The sequence below is a fragment of the Acanthaster planci genome, linkage group LG10 (genome assembly GCF_054643075.1).
Source record: "Acanthaster planci isolate LZ-2023a linkage group LG10, COTS_SCS, whole genome shotgun sequence".
Lineage (NCBI taxonomy): Eukaryota > Metazoa > Echinodermata > Asteroidea > Valvatida > Acanthasteridae > Acanthaster > Acanthaster planci.
Genome location: NC_141786.1, coordinates 10,434,167 through 10,450,601, shown reverse-complemented (window position 1 = coordinate 10,450,601; position 16,435 = coordinate 10,434,167). Strand labels below are relative to the sequence as shown.

The following is a 16,435-nucleotide window of genomic DNA, read 5'->3' as shown; positions in this document are numbered from 1 at the left end:
TGTTCCGGGCCGGCACTGAGGTGCAACTCTCAGCTGATGGTGCCAGACGTTTCCGAACTCTCTGGCGTTCCAGTTTCGCGACTCCCGAACGGATGGTCAACTTCGGTCCAGATTCCCACCCGGAGGTACCTCTCTTTCTTTTCCAATGGCCAAATGTATGATTTGAAATGTATGTTATGTATACTGTATAATGAATCGCTGTGGTCACACCTGTTCCATTTATTTAGTCCATTCGTAGTAATTTGTGATTTGCAAATAATTAAAATAATCCTAATTCTGTTTCCAAAGAAAATCCACTGATTCCGATCATCTTTTATCGGTGTGTTCTTTTCCCAAATGTTTCATCTTTGTCTGATTGCGTTGTTTGCCGAGACATGCGGTGACTTCGTAACAAAGCAGAAAGTTAAAGCACTCAGCCACATTGTGAAACGCCCTCTATGCTGTATAATAAAACCTAGAATCCATTCCTTGTTTTCTGTTTTGTTCCATTCAGTGTTCATTCAAGAGAGTCAAACTGTTTTTCATGCGGATGAGTGAAGCGAAGGAGGGTGAAACAGGGAAAAATATTTTAGTATCAAGGATTGCATCCTGCAAGCACATGACAATGTACCCCGCGCGTCCCTTAACTAGGACGTCAATACTGGTCTCATGCAAGGTCACGATAGTGGGTGGGTGGCATTTCCTAACAGATAACTCGCCTGCGGGCCCATAGTGCTCTCCCAGAGAGCGGGAGTTCCAAAACTCGGTACCTGGAACTCGGCGACTTTGTGTATATTTACGGCTTTTGGTTTTCAATTCACTTTAATGAATTATTATACGATTCCGATTTTTTCCACTCTAATTCCCATATTGGTATTGTGAAAAGCAAGGTGCTGTTTTCACCCCACTGCGTGCACTAGTAGTCCATATTTAAGACCAAATCCCCCTTTAGGTGGTACATGCATCACGGGCGGACCTACAAAATTTCCCAAGGGGGGGATAGGTCCATCAGATTTTTTTAATGTCAGTTAAGGAAACACGGGTTACATTGTCGTGTGTTGCAGGATGCAATCCTTGATACTAAAATATTTTTTCCCAGTTTCACTCTCCTTCGCTCCGCTCGTCCGCATGAAAAACAGTTTGACTCTCTTGAATGAACATTGAATGGAACAAAACAGAAAACAAGGAATGGATTCTAGGTTTTATCATACAGCACAGACGGGGTTTCACTCTGCAGCTGAGTGCTTTAACTTTCTGCTTGCAAATAGGTACAATAAAAGTTCACTACAGAATTGATGAAACCTTACGAAAACAATCTGGAGCTTTTATTTCAAAAATATTAAAGAACATTGGTCAAGCACCAATAACATAAAGATTAAGTAATCCCAAGTCTATGTAAGTTCTGAACAAAATAACGGGCTATTTTGTAAATCATTGAATTATTCTCAACGTTGTATCACTAATGAATAAATCATACAAACTTCGTGTAAAAAATTATGTACTTAGAGTGATCTTACGACCAAGTAAGGCAAAATAATTATAATCAATATACAATTCCAGCAATTTGTATTAACTGCAAATAAAGTAGGAAACAATACGTATATGCAGTACGATCGACTTCAATATTCTGAAATGTTACCAAAATCAGTATTGTATTAACGAAATGTAATGAGTTGCAGGTGCAAAGCATGAGAGACTATTTCGAGGATCCAAACAAAATCTTCTTTACAATCAGAAGCTGCCGAAGATTTGAAAAAGCAGAGAAACTGTTTTTGAGGGCAGTATAAAGAAATACAAGTATACAAACTTAATACAATATTTCTGTCTAGAACATCAAAAGAACACGGTAATTTGGATAATTACTACACTTACAGTTAATTTCTTCCGCTAAAGCCATTATATTAAGTCGAGAAAACATAGCATAACGTCATTAGTACAATTTTTCAAAATTGATCTTACTAGCTATTCGAACCGCTGGTGTGGTGACTGCCTGATACAAATATCACAAAAACCATTTAACAGAAAAGTGGAATTGAATGCCTGAACTATGCAAGTCAACGTCTTCAGGCGAGCGGTTCCAATGGCAACTTTTTTGACGACTTTTTAAAAACCTTTATTTCCTGTGACTGGTAAGAGCTGTCTGGTAAACTAGTTGTTTAAAATGTCATTCAATTATTAACCACAACTTACATTATTTATTAACTGTGACCAGTAATTCAGCTTGGCCATAAATACAGCCATAACGGTGGTCTGCAATCGGAGTTGCGAGAATCTAAAGTTGTATGTATTCATTGCTGCTTACAAAGCTTAAGTAGTCAATTAATGTACGTTCTCTTAGCAATAATTTGAATAATTCAGCATACAAAGAGCAAAGAAGGGAAAACAAGTATCAGATCAATGAAAGATTACAATCCGGGTCTTAGATACATGCACAGTAAACGTTGGCATTAGCGTACAACAAACGCGTCTGTACTCTTCCCTATTTGGGCAAATAACAGACTAATAAACAGTAAGAAGTATAGGCCTACGAATAAGAGAATAACAGTAGCAGAGAAGCTGCAGTAATATCAGCTATTGTATATGCAAAGATTACGAAGCCGTAAAGTATATATAGCACATAGAAGGGAATATAAAGATATCAAATACGTGAAAGATTAAAGTTTGTTTCATATGGGTCTACTATACAGCAACACTGGTATACCCAACGCTGTACTCTTACCCACTGGGCAGTTAACAGACTAATAAAGAACAATTATAGTATATACGAGATTGACAGTAGCATAACAGAAGGAGTATTATTAACTATTGTAGTAGGCAAATAATTTACAAAGCTAACAAAGAAGTAAACCTCTTTTTTTAATAAGAATGTTCCAAGAAGGACAATGATATATGTAGTATTAATGCAAAATTCAAAGGTTTTCCATTGTGATCCTTCAGGCCCTTTAGGGTGTCTTCTTGCAATCCTTCATTCATGACAAATAGCAAGAAACTCTGGAGGATTGTTACCTCTGGCGCATAGATAAGGCAGACGAAACCAAATAAATCTCTTCCGTCACAGCCCTTCGGGCCCTTCGGGTGTCTTCTTCATTCATGACAAATATGCATGAAAGTCTGGTGCATGTTAACTCCGGTGCATAGATATCAAGTGTTTCCCTACAATCCTTCATTTGTCACAAAAGAACAAAAATCAGGTTCACAGTAAACACAAGCGTCTTCCCGAAATCTCTATCTATATTCAAGACAACTAATACAACGCTAAGGTGCGTTAGTAGCACAATGCCTTCCCAGAATCCCGGAAAAACTCGAAAATACCTGAACTGAAATCACTTCAACGAAAACATTATTGCTAAAAATAGGGAATATGAAGCTGAAATGTGTATAGCCTTTTTCTTTAATTACAGTGGAAACACCCAAATGTTTGTCTTCTGACAAGCTTTTAAACAGTCATTATTTTTAAACTCAGTGAGATTCGCTGCATGTACATTATACATTTGTCCCCTACGAGACAAAAGCATTTTTATGGCTTTCAAAGAGTGTAACTGGAAGAATATACATCCTTTGTACCAATTTGTGTAACACGTGTATTTGGTAAATAGCAGAAGGCAGAAAAATATTTCATTTCAGCAAAAGCAACATTGCCAAGAAGTGCTGAATTGAGCCCTTTTCAAGGACAGCTGCATGACATGACCACAAAAAGCCCCATCCATGATACCGTCACAGAATTAAATTTTTAAAATTTTGTTATTTGTCTTTGCGCAAGTTTTGGTGCTTTTGTCACAGATAGTTGCCATGCCAGCCACACCATATCGCAATTTGTGAAGTGAGACTTTTGAATACGGGCGCCGTTAGAGGTTGTTTGTGTGTGGGTGTGTGTGGGTGGGGGGGGGTGTCGGCGAAACCGTGCTGCTGTCGACAAATGTGGAGAAGAGGGAGTGGGCTGGATTACCTAAGTGTCATGGCGGGCATCAAACTACTATTACACTTATGAAATATATCGCTTACACTTTTGACCTATAACCAAGTCTAATGTGACACACCAAAGGCACGTATCCCAGCTGCAGTAGGCTGATTATTACAGGAGCATAAATCCCCAGAGTACAGTGATGATATACACTTCAACTTTTAGACTGAGGATAGTAATTATATCCCACCCCCCAAAAAAGGCGATTCTGTGAAAATTTTGAAATTTCTAGTTGCAGAACAAGCACTTGAAACCTTTTAACGTATCGGTTGAAAATACATGTTGAGGGGTATGATTCCAATAGTGAACAACACTATGATCATGAACATCTCTTAGTTTAATGAGGGGCATGGCGTCCACATTACCCCGGAATTTCCACCATCGGACAATCTATCCCCACTCACCGCCCAGATTTCTACCAGATTGACACTAAATTTTCATTAAAAACTAGCATATTATGTGGTGATCTTGAAATACCTTTCCTTTAATAAAACGTGTAGCCAACCCAAGTTACACAACAATGGAAGAAGCTGCCTTCTTGGCTGCGTTCTTTCTTCTTTAAAAAGGAACGTTCGTTTCTATGTTACAAAAATATTAATGTTAACTTAACAGACTTGTCCAGCCTCTGCTAGTTTGTCGGCCATCTCACTATTTTTGGAGCTGTTCAAAAATAAAAATCCCGCGCGTTTTTCTGTGAGCTCGTGCTAAAACCTCACAAGAAAGTGGTGTGTGATCCTGTTCCGAGATCAGTGTTCGTGAGTCGTGTTCCCGCAGTTCGAGTGCAAAAACAAGAAACCCGTGTTGAGAACGGGCCACCCGAACTCGACCCGAAAGGTCAACAGGGTTTCAACGAAGCCTGAGCACTGATCCAAGTGTCACACATGCTGGTTAAAACATGACACGAGAGGGGTGCATGCTCCGTGTGACTGATCACCTATTTTTTCTATTAATCTGAACTTTTGCTCAACAACTCCTTCAGGACCCCGACATCCAACTTGGCATTTGCAGTAATTTTGTTTCTTGCCACTGCAATCTAGCAATATCAGTGTCCCGTCTTGCCAAGATTTCCTCTGTCCTAATCTCTTATACTGTTGCTCCAGGAGGAGGAGGGGATGCACGCACGCCTCCTCCCGCTTGCATCTCTTCCCCGCCTTCGGCCTTGGCTCGTAAAGGGAATCCCAGTCTTGCCCTAAATGTGCTCCGGGGGATGTCATCGTTCTTACGTGGGTTGGGTCTGAGGCTGATCTCGAGGTTCCTTTCAAACCTCCCGCAGGTTAGTAAGTTGTAGAGAGTTTCTCTGAACTGTAACAAATACGTAAAGATGCTCTTTTGAACAAGACCCAATAATATCGACGTCAAAATTTGCAACAGAAGAGCCAATATTGTTGCCATTATTCAAGATATATGCGATGTTTACTTGAAGGGCCCATGCAATACAATTTTTGTCATCACCCGTCCTTGAAATACACCTGCTCCAACTCCACTAATTTCCAATATTTTGCTGAGCTATTTAAAGGGTATTTTGGTGCCTCTTAAATTGCTTTTTTATCTGATGCAAGTTCCAATATCCGTGAATAAACGTGATGTCATTCCACTGAGAAAACCTCAATATTTTATTGCTAGATTTTTATATTTAGCTGTCCCAAACTTGTTTTTTTTGGGTTATGCATTGTCGCGTAAGTACGTCGCAAACCTAAACGCTCAGCAGCTTCTTCCCCTAGCGACGTCCTAGCAGCAGTGCCATCATTTTTCTAGAAAACGTGGATAATTTGTAACCGGTTCAAAGTGCACTGTTCAATCAACTGCACCACATTACATTGGAAAACAGTTTAAAGTTACAGAACAATGTCGTCTAATAAAATACTTATCGCATAGATCCTATCAACTGTAGTGCTGTGTAGCACATATGCATTGCAAAGAGGCAGCATGAGATCAGGTGTCTTTAAAACTATACCGTTCTGAGTCGAGGTTTCTTAAAAGAAACACCTCGAAGAAATCCCGAAGCACACTGATAAAAAATCAAGCGAGGTACGTATATTCTTTACTCTTAGCGTTTCTTTGAACAAACATGGCACGGCATTCAGGTTGCCTTGCATAAACTGAGGTGGTACGTCGGGCTTCCAGTAAGCTTTTTGAGATCGATGCTTAGACAAAATTTGTTTAAAGACACCAGCCCTCATCAGCGCCTCATTGAGGGCAGTGGTATAAAAAGATGTGATAAAGGACAATGTGATAAAAGTCGTGCGGTAAAATCGTGGTGTACCTTATCGTGGAGAAGGAAATAAATAACCGGATTGTAGGCAGTCGATGATTTGGCAAACATGGCGGGTAAAGTGGCGACTAGCGGCGTAACGTTTGCACTGTTACCAAACGCAGAGTACAGTGCCAGGATAGCGTAAGGACTCCAGGCTACCATGAATGCAACTATCATCACCACGACCATGATGGTAACTTTCTTCTCCGCTCGCCTGGACTGCCGGTTGCTAACCTGGCACTTGGCCATCTGTGGAGTAACAAGGAACAAAAACGAAGAAGCAGTCATTTGTACATCGAAATGGAACATCCGTTTTTGTTTTTTGCTGGGCCTCGGAGTAGTTTCCTTATTCAGTCATTAGTAACAATTGGTGTAACAATTGTTGGTTTGGTTTAATTTGATCTTCATGCAAAGGAATGATAACTTGAACTAAATAGTGTTTTGAAGAAATGACTTTAATCGGAACGATGCGTCTTTGAACAGTAGCCTTAATCAACAGCAACCGATAATAAGGCGAGGAGACTCATGTAAATCAATGTATGTCAATGTATAATGTCAATGGTGCAGCGCTGCTGACATCGACAGGAACGCTTTCCGGTCGTAAAGCTGGAAATGTTCTAAAAGGGGGAGTTAGGACTTCCTGGTTTTCTTTTCGAAGGAACATTTTCTGGCAAAGAAATTTCCATCTCCAGTTCTGTGTGTTATCCCAGCCCTTGGTAATAATACCAATCAATAACAACCTCGATCACTAGCGCACTGGACGGCGAACATATGCATTACCCCTGGGGAATAAATCCCAGGGATGTTATACCCCCCTCCCACTCACACACACTTTTTTGACAGAGGGGTGGGCAACTGGATTACCCCCCCCTGTTTTAATGGTGAGGTAAAAAAGAGACAAATCTTTTTTGGGAATGGAAATTCCAACCATCCAAATGTATTCAATCGTACTGAAAAAAAGGAGAAAAAATACACAAAATTGTATTTCCCCTTGAACAGCGCCCCTTGTGTTCAGCAATTCCTAACCCCCAGCCCCACCTCTTTTTGAATTTCCAGAGCTGGGCAATTTATTTTTTCATTCCATTACCCAACTCCCAGTCCCTGGCTCATATTGAAGCCAATGCATTACCTTCTTGACTGTCACAAGTATTTTGGTGTACGAGAAGACAATGACGGATAGAGGGAGCACCAGGATCATGAAGAAGATGAACAACGTGTAGGAGCGACTTCCCGTCTGCCAATTCACGGAACAAACTGTGGAAGAACGAAACAAAAGACAACGAAGAAATAGGAAGTAGGATGATGCCAGACGAAAGAACAAAAGAAAACACTCGTCACTTGAGGGGGCCAACACCACTCAACAACAGTCACTGGAGAGGGTTCGTAGATCGATTGAGTAAGATAAACTTTGAAATACAGACTCAAGTCAAAAAAATACTCTATCCCCAGCCCACAATATGCACACATCCGGAAAGGATTCTTCATGCGAGATTCTAATGTTTTCCACACCAAATAATTTCTTCATTCACACATATCAGTTTCGCCCATGTCGAATGAATTATGTAAAGTGTTTTTCTATGGTTTGTGTCCATTTCGTTTTTTTTCTCCAAAAATAAAAAAGCCTCAGATGCGGTGATCACTGGCAATTATTTCCAAGGGTGATTTCAATATAACGTCAGCCATTCAACGATTACCAAACATGACTGGAAACGAACCAACCACTAGGTAACTACTGGTCCTTGGCCGAATTCGCCCATTAATGTTCATTTTTTGAGCATTGATGAGGGACCACAAAAAATGGCGCACGTTCATTGAACAGTGAATGGGCGCGTATACAGGAACTTTCATTAAGTGCTTTATAGGCAGATCCGACGACTAAAATTAGAAGCCATCACTATCCTGATCGCACGCCGGCGTTGTGCGCCCGTGAAATTCCTCCTTGACCAATAAGCAGTAGTCAATAGCCAAAGTGCGCGCTCAGGTTGAGACAGCGGCGTGAGGGTAAATGGCCCCTTGGAATGGCGTCTCATCGGATTTGTCTATCTGGTTCGTAAGTGAGACGTCACTTCAGTTTAAACCACGCCATCACATGCACTGCACATAGAGTTACATACATTGATTGCCGTTAAACGTGGACCCATGGAACTGGAAGTTAACGTGCAACTTCAGCGATTGTCCAATGGGAGCTTGCAAATCGTGGCGCGTCAACCTTTGTGACGAAGTCACTTACGAATCGGATACCACTGTAGCTATCTGACGTCGCCTGCGCTACGATGTACGAATACGCGTGAGATTACGTGTAATTTAAACTTATGCGCGCACGTGCACCACGTTTTGTGGTGGTCACATTACAACAAGCTTCAAGTGGATTCCTTGGAGGAATTCTGAAACCGTTTCATAAGTTAGCAGACTGCCATTTTTATATAAAAAAATATTAAAACATCTTGATATTGAGGCAAAAAAAATGTCATAAGGATTTGTTTACGTGGAAAAGACCACACAGACTTGTACTGAATATCGGGGACCATCTTTGAAAGACCAGCAAGGCGAACGGTTCAAAATGCAGCTTGAACTGCGTGGCTGATGTGCATGTATGTGCATCCGCTATCCTGTTTTTATGTAGAGATCCAGTGTTATGCATGACCATATAATACAAAAGCAATAACTCACGCACATATATAATCAAGATTTTCAGTCCTCTTCTGTCTGTGATTTTGACATGGACTTACTTTTGATGTTTTTGAATCTAACAGGGATTCATCTGACAAACTGATAAATTGATTGAAAGCATCTTTCGGTTAATTGTTATTTATTAGCACGTGTCCCGCTCTTTGTCATGTTACATGTAGAGACAACCTTGTTCCCATGGGTACGATCTTGATGCGCCATATTGATTCCCACCATGCCTTGCTCGATTTTAACCTCTGGTATTGTAATTTTAAGGCCGTAACCGAAACGAGCTTCCAGAGCTAAGACTAGGTCTACTGTCTGCGCGCCTCCTCCTGTTTCCAATGGAGCGAAGACCTACAATTCTGGACAAATCTCGTTGGAACATGCCTCCCCCCTCGCCCCCTGTCAATGTTGCTTCTCATTGGGTAAGTTGGGCCGAATCTTGGTCCAATAAATGACTGCAATATTGAGCGGGGAGGGGGGGATCTTTCACAGCGCTTCAAACGAGATGTTCCAACTATTTTGTCTAGGATTGTAGACCTAGCTCTAGACAATAGATTCGGATGGAGGGCGGATACTGGGTTGAAAGATTTCATGCATCGTGATTGGCCAACGCGTCGCAAACTCTTGGAGGCGCAATATTTTGAAACGCCCGTATTAAGGTTGGCTGCTTCTTGTGCCTTGTATTTGTCATATGACGTATTCATTTTTGGCCACCGCATGTTCCTAAATACTGCTTTAACATCACAAACAGATTTCTGTTTAGAGGTCTCCAAAGCACACACTTACTTCCATCATGACATGATTATATCTCTTCCTGACGATTTGATACATTCCTCATTACTCTAGTCAGATAATTGACTAGAGTATTCATTTTCCTTTTAATTTTCAAAACCGAAGGCCAGCAGATAATATGTTACCCACGGAAACAGTGCAATGGATATCTTATTAGCAGGCCGGACAGAAGACAAAAAATAGCGGAACAGGCTGCTACAAGAGTAAAGGGCATTCCCACAGTGTCAAACTCATTTCTGCGGAGAAATGCCCAGACAGCGCGTGTGAAATGTGTAAGGCTTCATGAAGTCACAGATAAAAAGTGATCATTTCATCTGTCACCGAATGAAATTATTCTTGCCCTTGCACGACTGTAAAACATTCAATATTGGTTTTATACAATATACCTGCATGAATCCTCTTCTGTCAGGAGAACAAAATTTATATAAGTCCTGCTCGCCTATTAACGTCCGTCATTTTGCGAAACAGCTTCGTACCGTGCAATGTTAGACTGATTCCGTCTCTACACTACTTTCCTCTCACTAAATGAGAGCTGGAAACAGTCAAGTGAAGTGAGGTTCCAGTCAATGGGTACCATTGAATAGGACGAATAATTATTCAATGACATGGGATCAACAACACACCAATTAGATTACGGGGTTTTATGCAGGTGTTGTATAAAACGCATTGTCTGAATGTGTCTTTGCATTATCCGTATGTGGTTCGTTAGCAGCCTCAACTCCATGGGCTGCGTGCGCGTTAGATCGCGCAAGGCATGATGGGAACCCAACATGGCGCTGCAAAATTGTACTCATGGGAACGAGGTTCAGGGCACTGGGAAGGGCTGATGGCCTTGCTCAGATTTTAGTGAAGGAAATACGACATACGGGGCCACAGCCAAGGACCCGCTGAGCATTGTGGGTACATTTCTGCAAGGCGCGCAAGCTCGCTCAGTCGTCACACAAGTGGCGGTTATAACCTCGCGGTCACGGGTCGTGCACAATGTAACCAATCACAGTGCAAAGTCATCAACCCTTTCTAGCGCCCTGTTCAGGCGATTAGTGACGAGCGAATGTTTGTGACTCCGTCGTACAAGCGCACGCACCACTGACGACAAGTACCCATTGGATGAAACCTCAGATTGCAAGTTAACTTTCTACTAACCGGTTCGTGTAATTCTAGGATATGCAACGGGCGTGGTGTAAACTGAAGTGACGTCACACTTACGAACCGGATGCTACCCGCGTACCTGGCGGGGAGTCAGAGACCCCCGAGATTCATAATTATTATGAATTAACACGAATATGGTTTTTCCTCAAAATCAGGATATATGTATAATTGAAACAAAAAATTAGTCGCACGTGCTCAGCAAGCCTAAAGGCACCTTTCTATTTTCGCGTCAACACTTACGCCAAGCGTTGCGTATCCGTCAAAATCGCTCCCGAGGCAAATTTGACAGCCGAACGCAACGCACGCGTGTGTTATGTTATGTGTTATGGAATCAATTATTTTTGTATCTGTATAGTGAAACGCATGAACGCATTGTGAACCCAACGCATCTCAAAAAGGTACACTTAGGGTGCGTTCGATTAGCTTACACGCATAAGTCAAACTTATACGAGAACATTCGTTTAGCCATCACGTGATCTTTGTGCCTGCCCTGATGTCAGCCACCACTACCCCGGCGGGTCTCTGGAGGCTGCGCAAGTGTAATGACGTCACCAAAGGACTGTTCGAGCATGGGCATGATGGAACGTGGCAGGGGCTTGACCTTTTCCCCAGAATGCCTTAGCGAATACACTGCAGCGTTCGATTAGCCTCGTTTCGTGGCTTCCCTTTAGGGAATACACTTTAAGGAATACTGGTGTATTCAGGGAAGCTAGGTGCCTAAACGTTTATTAACCTCAATGCACATGAGGGGAGTTCCTGCCATTGATCTCCGTTTCAAAATGAAGGTCAATCGTTCCCTGGGAAAGGATCGCCGTCATTAGTTGGAAACACTCCCTGCCTCGTTTCCGCTGTGGGATCAGGTTAATTGACCATAATAACAAAACCCAATGTTACTTCGAATTATCATTTCACAGCTGCGCTCTTCATGAAAAGGTTTCAAGTTTCAAAAAGATCAAACACAGGACAGCTGAAATGTTGCGTCCTTGGGGGAGGAGCAATACCTTTCGAAATGCCTGGCTCGTTTATTTTATTTTTTTAAAATAGGGACTCCTGCGACGGGCCAGAATCGCACGCCACAGATGACCTCACGAAATTTCTAAATGGATAGAGACAAAATTACTTCCAGATCGGACCAATAAGTTTTCATCATTTTCAATTACTAGAATATTGTGAGGAATACGGTTTTACTAAGGACAGAAGAAAAATGGTAGGCCTATCTACATATAATTTACTATTATTCGAAACAATATTACGCGATAAGCCATTAATACGAATAAATACAATCTGGTACACTGGGTTATCTGGATGCACATATATAGCAATTTGAATTCCCCAGACTGAAGCCACTGTTGCTATACCTCGCAGTTCGGGGCAAGCTTTTGCATAGCGACCTCCATCTCTGGAATGGACTGGTTCCTTTGTGTCCTTCTTATCCATTGAAAACAGTGTATTGGTGCAAGGCGTCTCTTATGTAACTATTCAGCAAAAGCTTGCCCCTCACCGTCAGGTCTAACAACAGAGATTTAGTATGGAGAATTATAATTGTTATGTTCACTGAATATAACACAACTCAGAGTACCAGAGTTTATTCAAATCTAACTCGCAAAAGGCTTATTGGTTTTGATCGGCGTTACCATATTTTCAAGAAGTGAATAACTGTGAAGAATTTGTGAATATTTTGAAAGTAAAAGTCTCAAATATTCAATCATTAAGCTAATTCCTCAGTCTGAGGTATAGGAAAGGACAATCTTACATGTTCCTACGCCTTCAGGAACAAACTCACTCCATCCAAGAGCGGGAGGAAGTGCGGCAACTAGAGAATACGCCCATATAAATCCAACACAGACGAGGGCGCCACGGGTCGTCAGTCTCATTGCAACGAATGGTTTAACAACGAAGAAAAACCGTTGTAGGGAGACCGCTGCTATTCCAACGATTTGTGCGCATCCTGTTTGGGGTGAAATACACAATGATATAATCAAAGGTTATTAATAAATAAAAAACATGATATTATCTTTTACTTAAAACTGTCACACTATCGTATTCCTTGCGTAGCAAACGTGAGCAAGGGGGACTTTTTTCAACTTTTCTTCTACTAATGAGTTATTAACCATTACTTTTTTCGTCTGCCACCAAGAAGCGTCATCCGATGTAACAGGGCAAAATTGGAGTGTAAGTCACCCCAGGGTTTTCTTCAGGGGTTGTTTTTCTTGATTTTTCTCGATTTTCTTTCAAAACTCTGTTCATTTACTAAAAAAGAAAAATTGATGAAGGGTCCACTGCAACTATGGTATTATAATTTGACGCGTTGTCGACCTCAACACATCAGAAGTCACCTTCTTATGAGTTTTGGCAAAATGAAGATTCGCAATAAAATAAAACCCTGCAAAATTCAAAGGGTGTTCGATGTAAAATGCAGCCTCCTGATGGTACGAGCCGAACGACATAGTTGAGTACACAATTTGCACGTAATGCACTTTTTTTTCGAAATTGAGAGAATTGGGGGCTAATTTAACTTTGTGTAACAATTCCATAGACTTGCTTCATCTTTTGAGTTCACTGCTTTGAGCAAAACTAAGTAAAATGCCATTCGCTTCAAACTCTCAAAGCACAGCTCGTGTTCGTTGTCGGGCAAAAACTCCACGTGCCACAGGACGTTCCAAACAACAATTTTATCGTTCAGTGAAGTGACTGTACATGACTTCGCACTATTGCAACAACACGTACACCCAATTTATGCAGGATCGTATAACCACACACACCTGTGGTTCTTGAGGTGTACGCCGATCAAAAACCGTCCACACTCCGTCAGCGCACATCATAAACACTTTACCAATGAACGTGGCAGCTACCCTTGCAATTTGGCGAGGAAGGTCATTTTGATCGGAAAACAGGAGGTTCAGTGCCTCGAAATTGCAGACTATGTTCGAGAAAACAGGCTGGATTAATTTGACGCGGGGCTCGACAAGGGAGAACGAGAAAACAAGCTGGCTTAATGTGGCACAGAGCTCGAAAAGGGACAGCCAAGTGGAAAGTGCTGCTCAGTTTAGACAATACCATTGGCTTTAGGGGAAACGGTGAAATGGGGATATGTTCCTGTAAGGTAAATTCCCTTTTTCATAATAAAACTTTAATTGAAACCTTACCCAAATGCTCCCTTAGCCTATCAAATAATTGTATTTTATCAGTAAGTGTTCATGATGCGCTTGGACGTACGGAAGGCGCATTCGCAGCTTTTATTTCATCCAATAAATAGACTTCACCAACAGCTAAACGCATCACAAATATTTTTTGTTTACACCCGTTTACGGTTGTGGTATGAACTCAAATTGCATTTTTTCCAAGCTTGTTGAAAAAAAATACATTTCTCTTTTCTCGAGAATGTCATTATCCAGGCTCAAAGATTTCACAGACTGTCTGACCCTACTGTTTACTTACTTTATAGTAAGATATTTGAAGATACTGTAATTCAACAGCCCCATTCCTGAGATTTTACAAAGCGTGTACGCTGCCTTTATCCCGATGCCACTTGTGCAAACTGCTAAAATGCACACTGCAACTCAACCGAACGGGAGACGCAGTGTGCATATATGATTTATGGACCATTAATGGGTTCTTCCCTTAGATTGAAATAGTAGGTTGAAGGACTTCTGCATTGCGACTACATCGTCAATCTCCCCACCTCGACATTATTATAGCGATTGCTGTTGAACTGTTGAATAAACTTATGTATTTAAAATTTCTCACATACACAGAAAATGAAATGTATCGTCACCAAAACGTTCATTACGATAGCACAAATCCACATTAATCGCATTGAGTTGTTTGAATAAAAGCCCACTATGGGCCACCCTTTAAGTTGATTAGAGAGCCAAATGCCTCAAGGGTAAAACTATTCCCATTTGGACAGCAATTCCAGTTATCCGCAGAACAGCTTGTTTTTGCACTGGGACTAAAAAATGTGGAAATGTTGAAAGTTTGGTGACACTTACCCGATAAGGTACAAACAAATCCATACCAGGTGCAGCCGGCTGAACCAAAGAGCCAGTGGCCAGCCGCAGTAGATACAAAGGAGAGCGAAGTTCCTAGCAAGGCCACGTTGATATCGGCTACGCAAACGTTCAGCAAAAAGATGTTGACCACGTTGTGCAACGCCCGGTAGCGTGCGTACAGGAAAATCACTGCAGCGTTGCCTACGAAGCTGAGCAGACAGACCACCGCCAGGTATACTGCTAGGCCGGTAAAAGCCGATCGGCTCAGGTATGGCTCAAGTTGTGAAACGTTACCCGCAGTTGCAAGCAGGGAGGCGGTAGGGACCGTGGCAGCCATGGGCTAACAACTTTCCATCGGGCTGCTCACAAAGTGTCAGGGAAAAGAGAACTACAAGAAGAAAGCGGGGTTTCTACCAGCAAGTGTCCCTGCGATGCCCAGGCTTTTAAAATTGGTATCACGTGCTCAGTCATGTGCATAATTCTCAAAACAGCTGTTCGGAATGTTTTTTTTTTTTTGGTTGAATGCATGTTTTTTCGCTTTACATACGTTCCGTTCCCAGACACGTCGAATCTTACTTTAGAGCTCACTTTCAGTGCCACATGCCATAGGCAGAACATAAGTTGTTGTTCAATGATTTCACTGTGATGTTTGCAGTATGTTGCGACTGCCTCTTGCACATAGACGGGAACCCGATCCTTTTAAGAATTATGCAGCCTGAAAGTTGAGCCCCTGCTGGCGCGCTTGCGGAATCCTTGAATTGGAAAATAACCTATAATTAGCAATGATTTTGTTCGTTCGTGCGCTACTTAAAAAAAATCACCTCCGGAAAGAGACCCCTGGTAATTACGTCCTGGCTTATTAATTTATGAAAATGAAAAATGCCGATACTAAAAGAGAAATATCCTGTAAACTTGACTTCTATCTCCGAAAATCTATAATACATGACGACTCGTGGAGCTCGGTCTTCTCGTAGGCCTACGTACTTAAAAATTTATATACTCATTTCGTGGTGACCTGTATTTCTTTCTTCTTTATACTGGGGAACCCATTCACGTTATAAAGATTGCTCTCCCATAGGTTCCAGTTCACAATATTCAAAAGCGATAAGAAATATCCATTAAGACAAAGCACTGAAGGTATTAAAATTATAAACATTTATGACAGTGTATATAAAAACTACTGGCCAAGAGGTCATAGGTACGGAAAATTAATTATAGCCACTAAAACATAAAAAGCAATAAAGATTGAACCAGCTCAGGAAAATGGGCAGGACAGTGACATAAATTAAAGATTTATATATAAGTACATGTGAATATACATTAAATCAGTGTTACTAAAGAACCGAGAAAACACTTAAAGACTTTGGGAGAGATGCTTTTAAAAATGTTAAAACTTGCTGGAAGAGGATGCTTAAATGAGAAAGGCAGTTTGTTCCAGGATTGCATGCCCGAAATTGAAAAGTTCGTTTACCTTTTTCTGTTCTTGGGCAAGGAAGACAAAGATTCCCTACAACGTAATGCTTAGTTCGGTAGGAGTGTTGATCACTAGCATAAGAAAACAGTCTACAGAGGTATTCCGGAGCCATACCACTTAAACATTTATACACAATTTCATTAAGATGGCATTCACATCTA

At 41.3% G+C, this 16,435-nt stretch overlaps 1 protein-coding gene across 2 annotated transcripts in view; it reads right to left on the bottom strand.

Moving 5' to 3' along the window:
• Positions 1-1,204: 1,204 nt before the first annotated feature.
• LOC110983891 (pinopsin-like) overlaps positions 1,205-16,435 on the bottom strand; it is a 53,023-nt gene continuing 37,792 nt past the window's right edge. Inside the window, exons 1-5 of one of the 2 annotated variants that reach the window (XM_087141980.1) lie at positions 14,801-15,225; positions 12,562-12,756; positions 7,324-7,448; positions 6,204-6,443; positions 1,205-5,242 (exon numbers count right to left, since the gene is read on the bottom strand). In XM_087141980.1, the coding sequence (XP_086998106.1) occupies positions 5,024-5,242; positions 6,204-6,443; positions 7,324-7,448; positions 12,562-12,756; positions 14,801-15,137 (1,116 nt within the window). In that variant the 5' untranslated portion in view covers positions 15,138-15,225 and the 3' untranslated portion in view covers positions 1,205-5,023. Of the gene's footprint in view, positions 5,243-6,203; positions 6,444-7,323; positions 7,449-12,561; positions 12,757-14,800; positions 15,226-16,435 lie in introns of those variants that run through there. The other variant, XM_087141979.1, reaches the window with a different exon arrangement.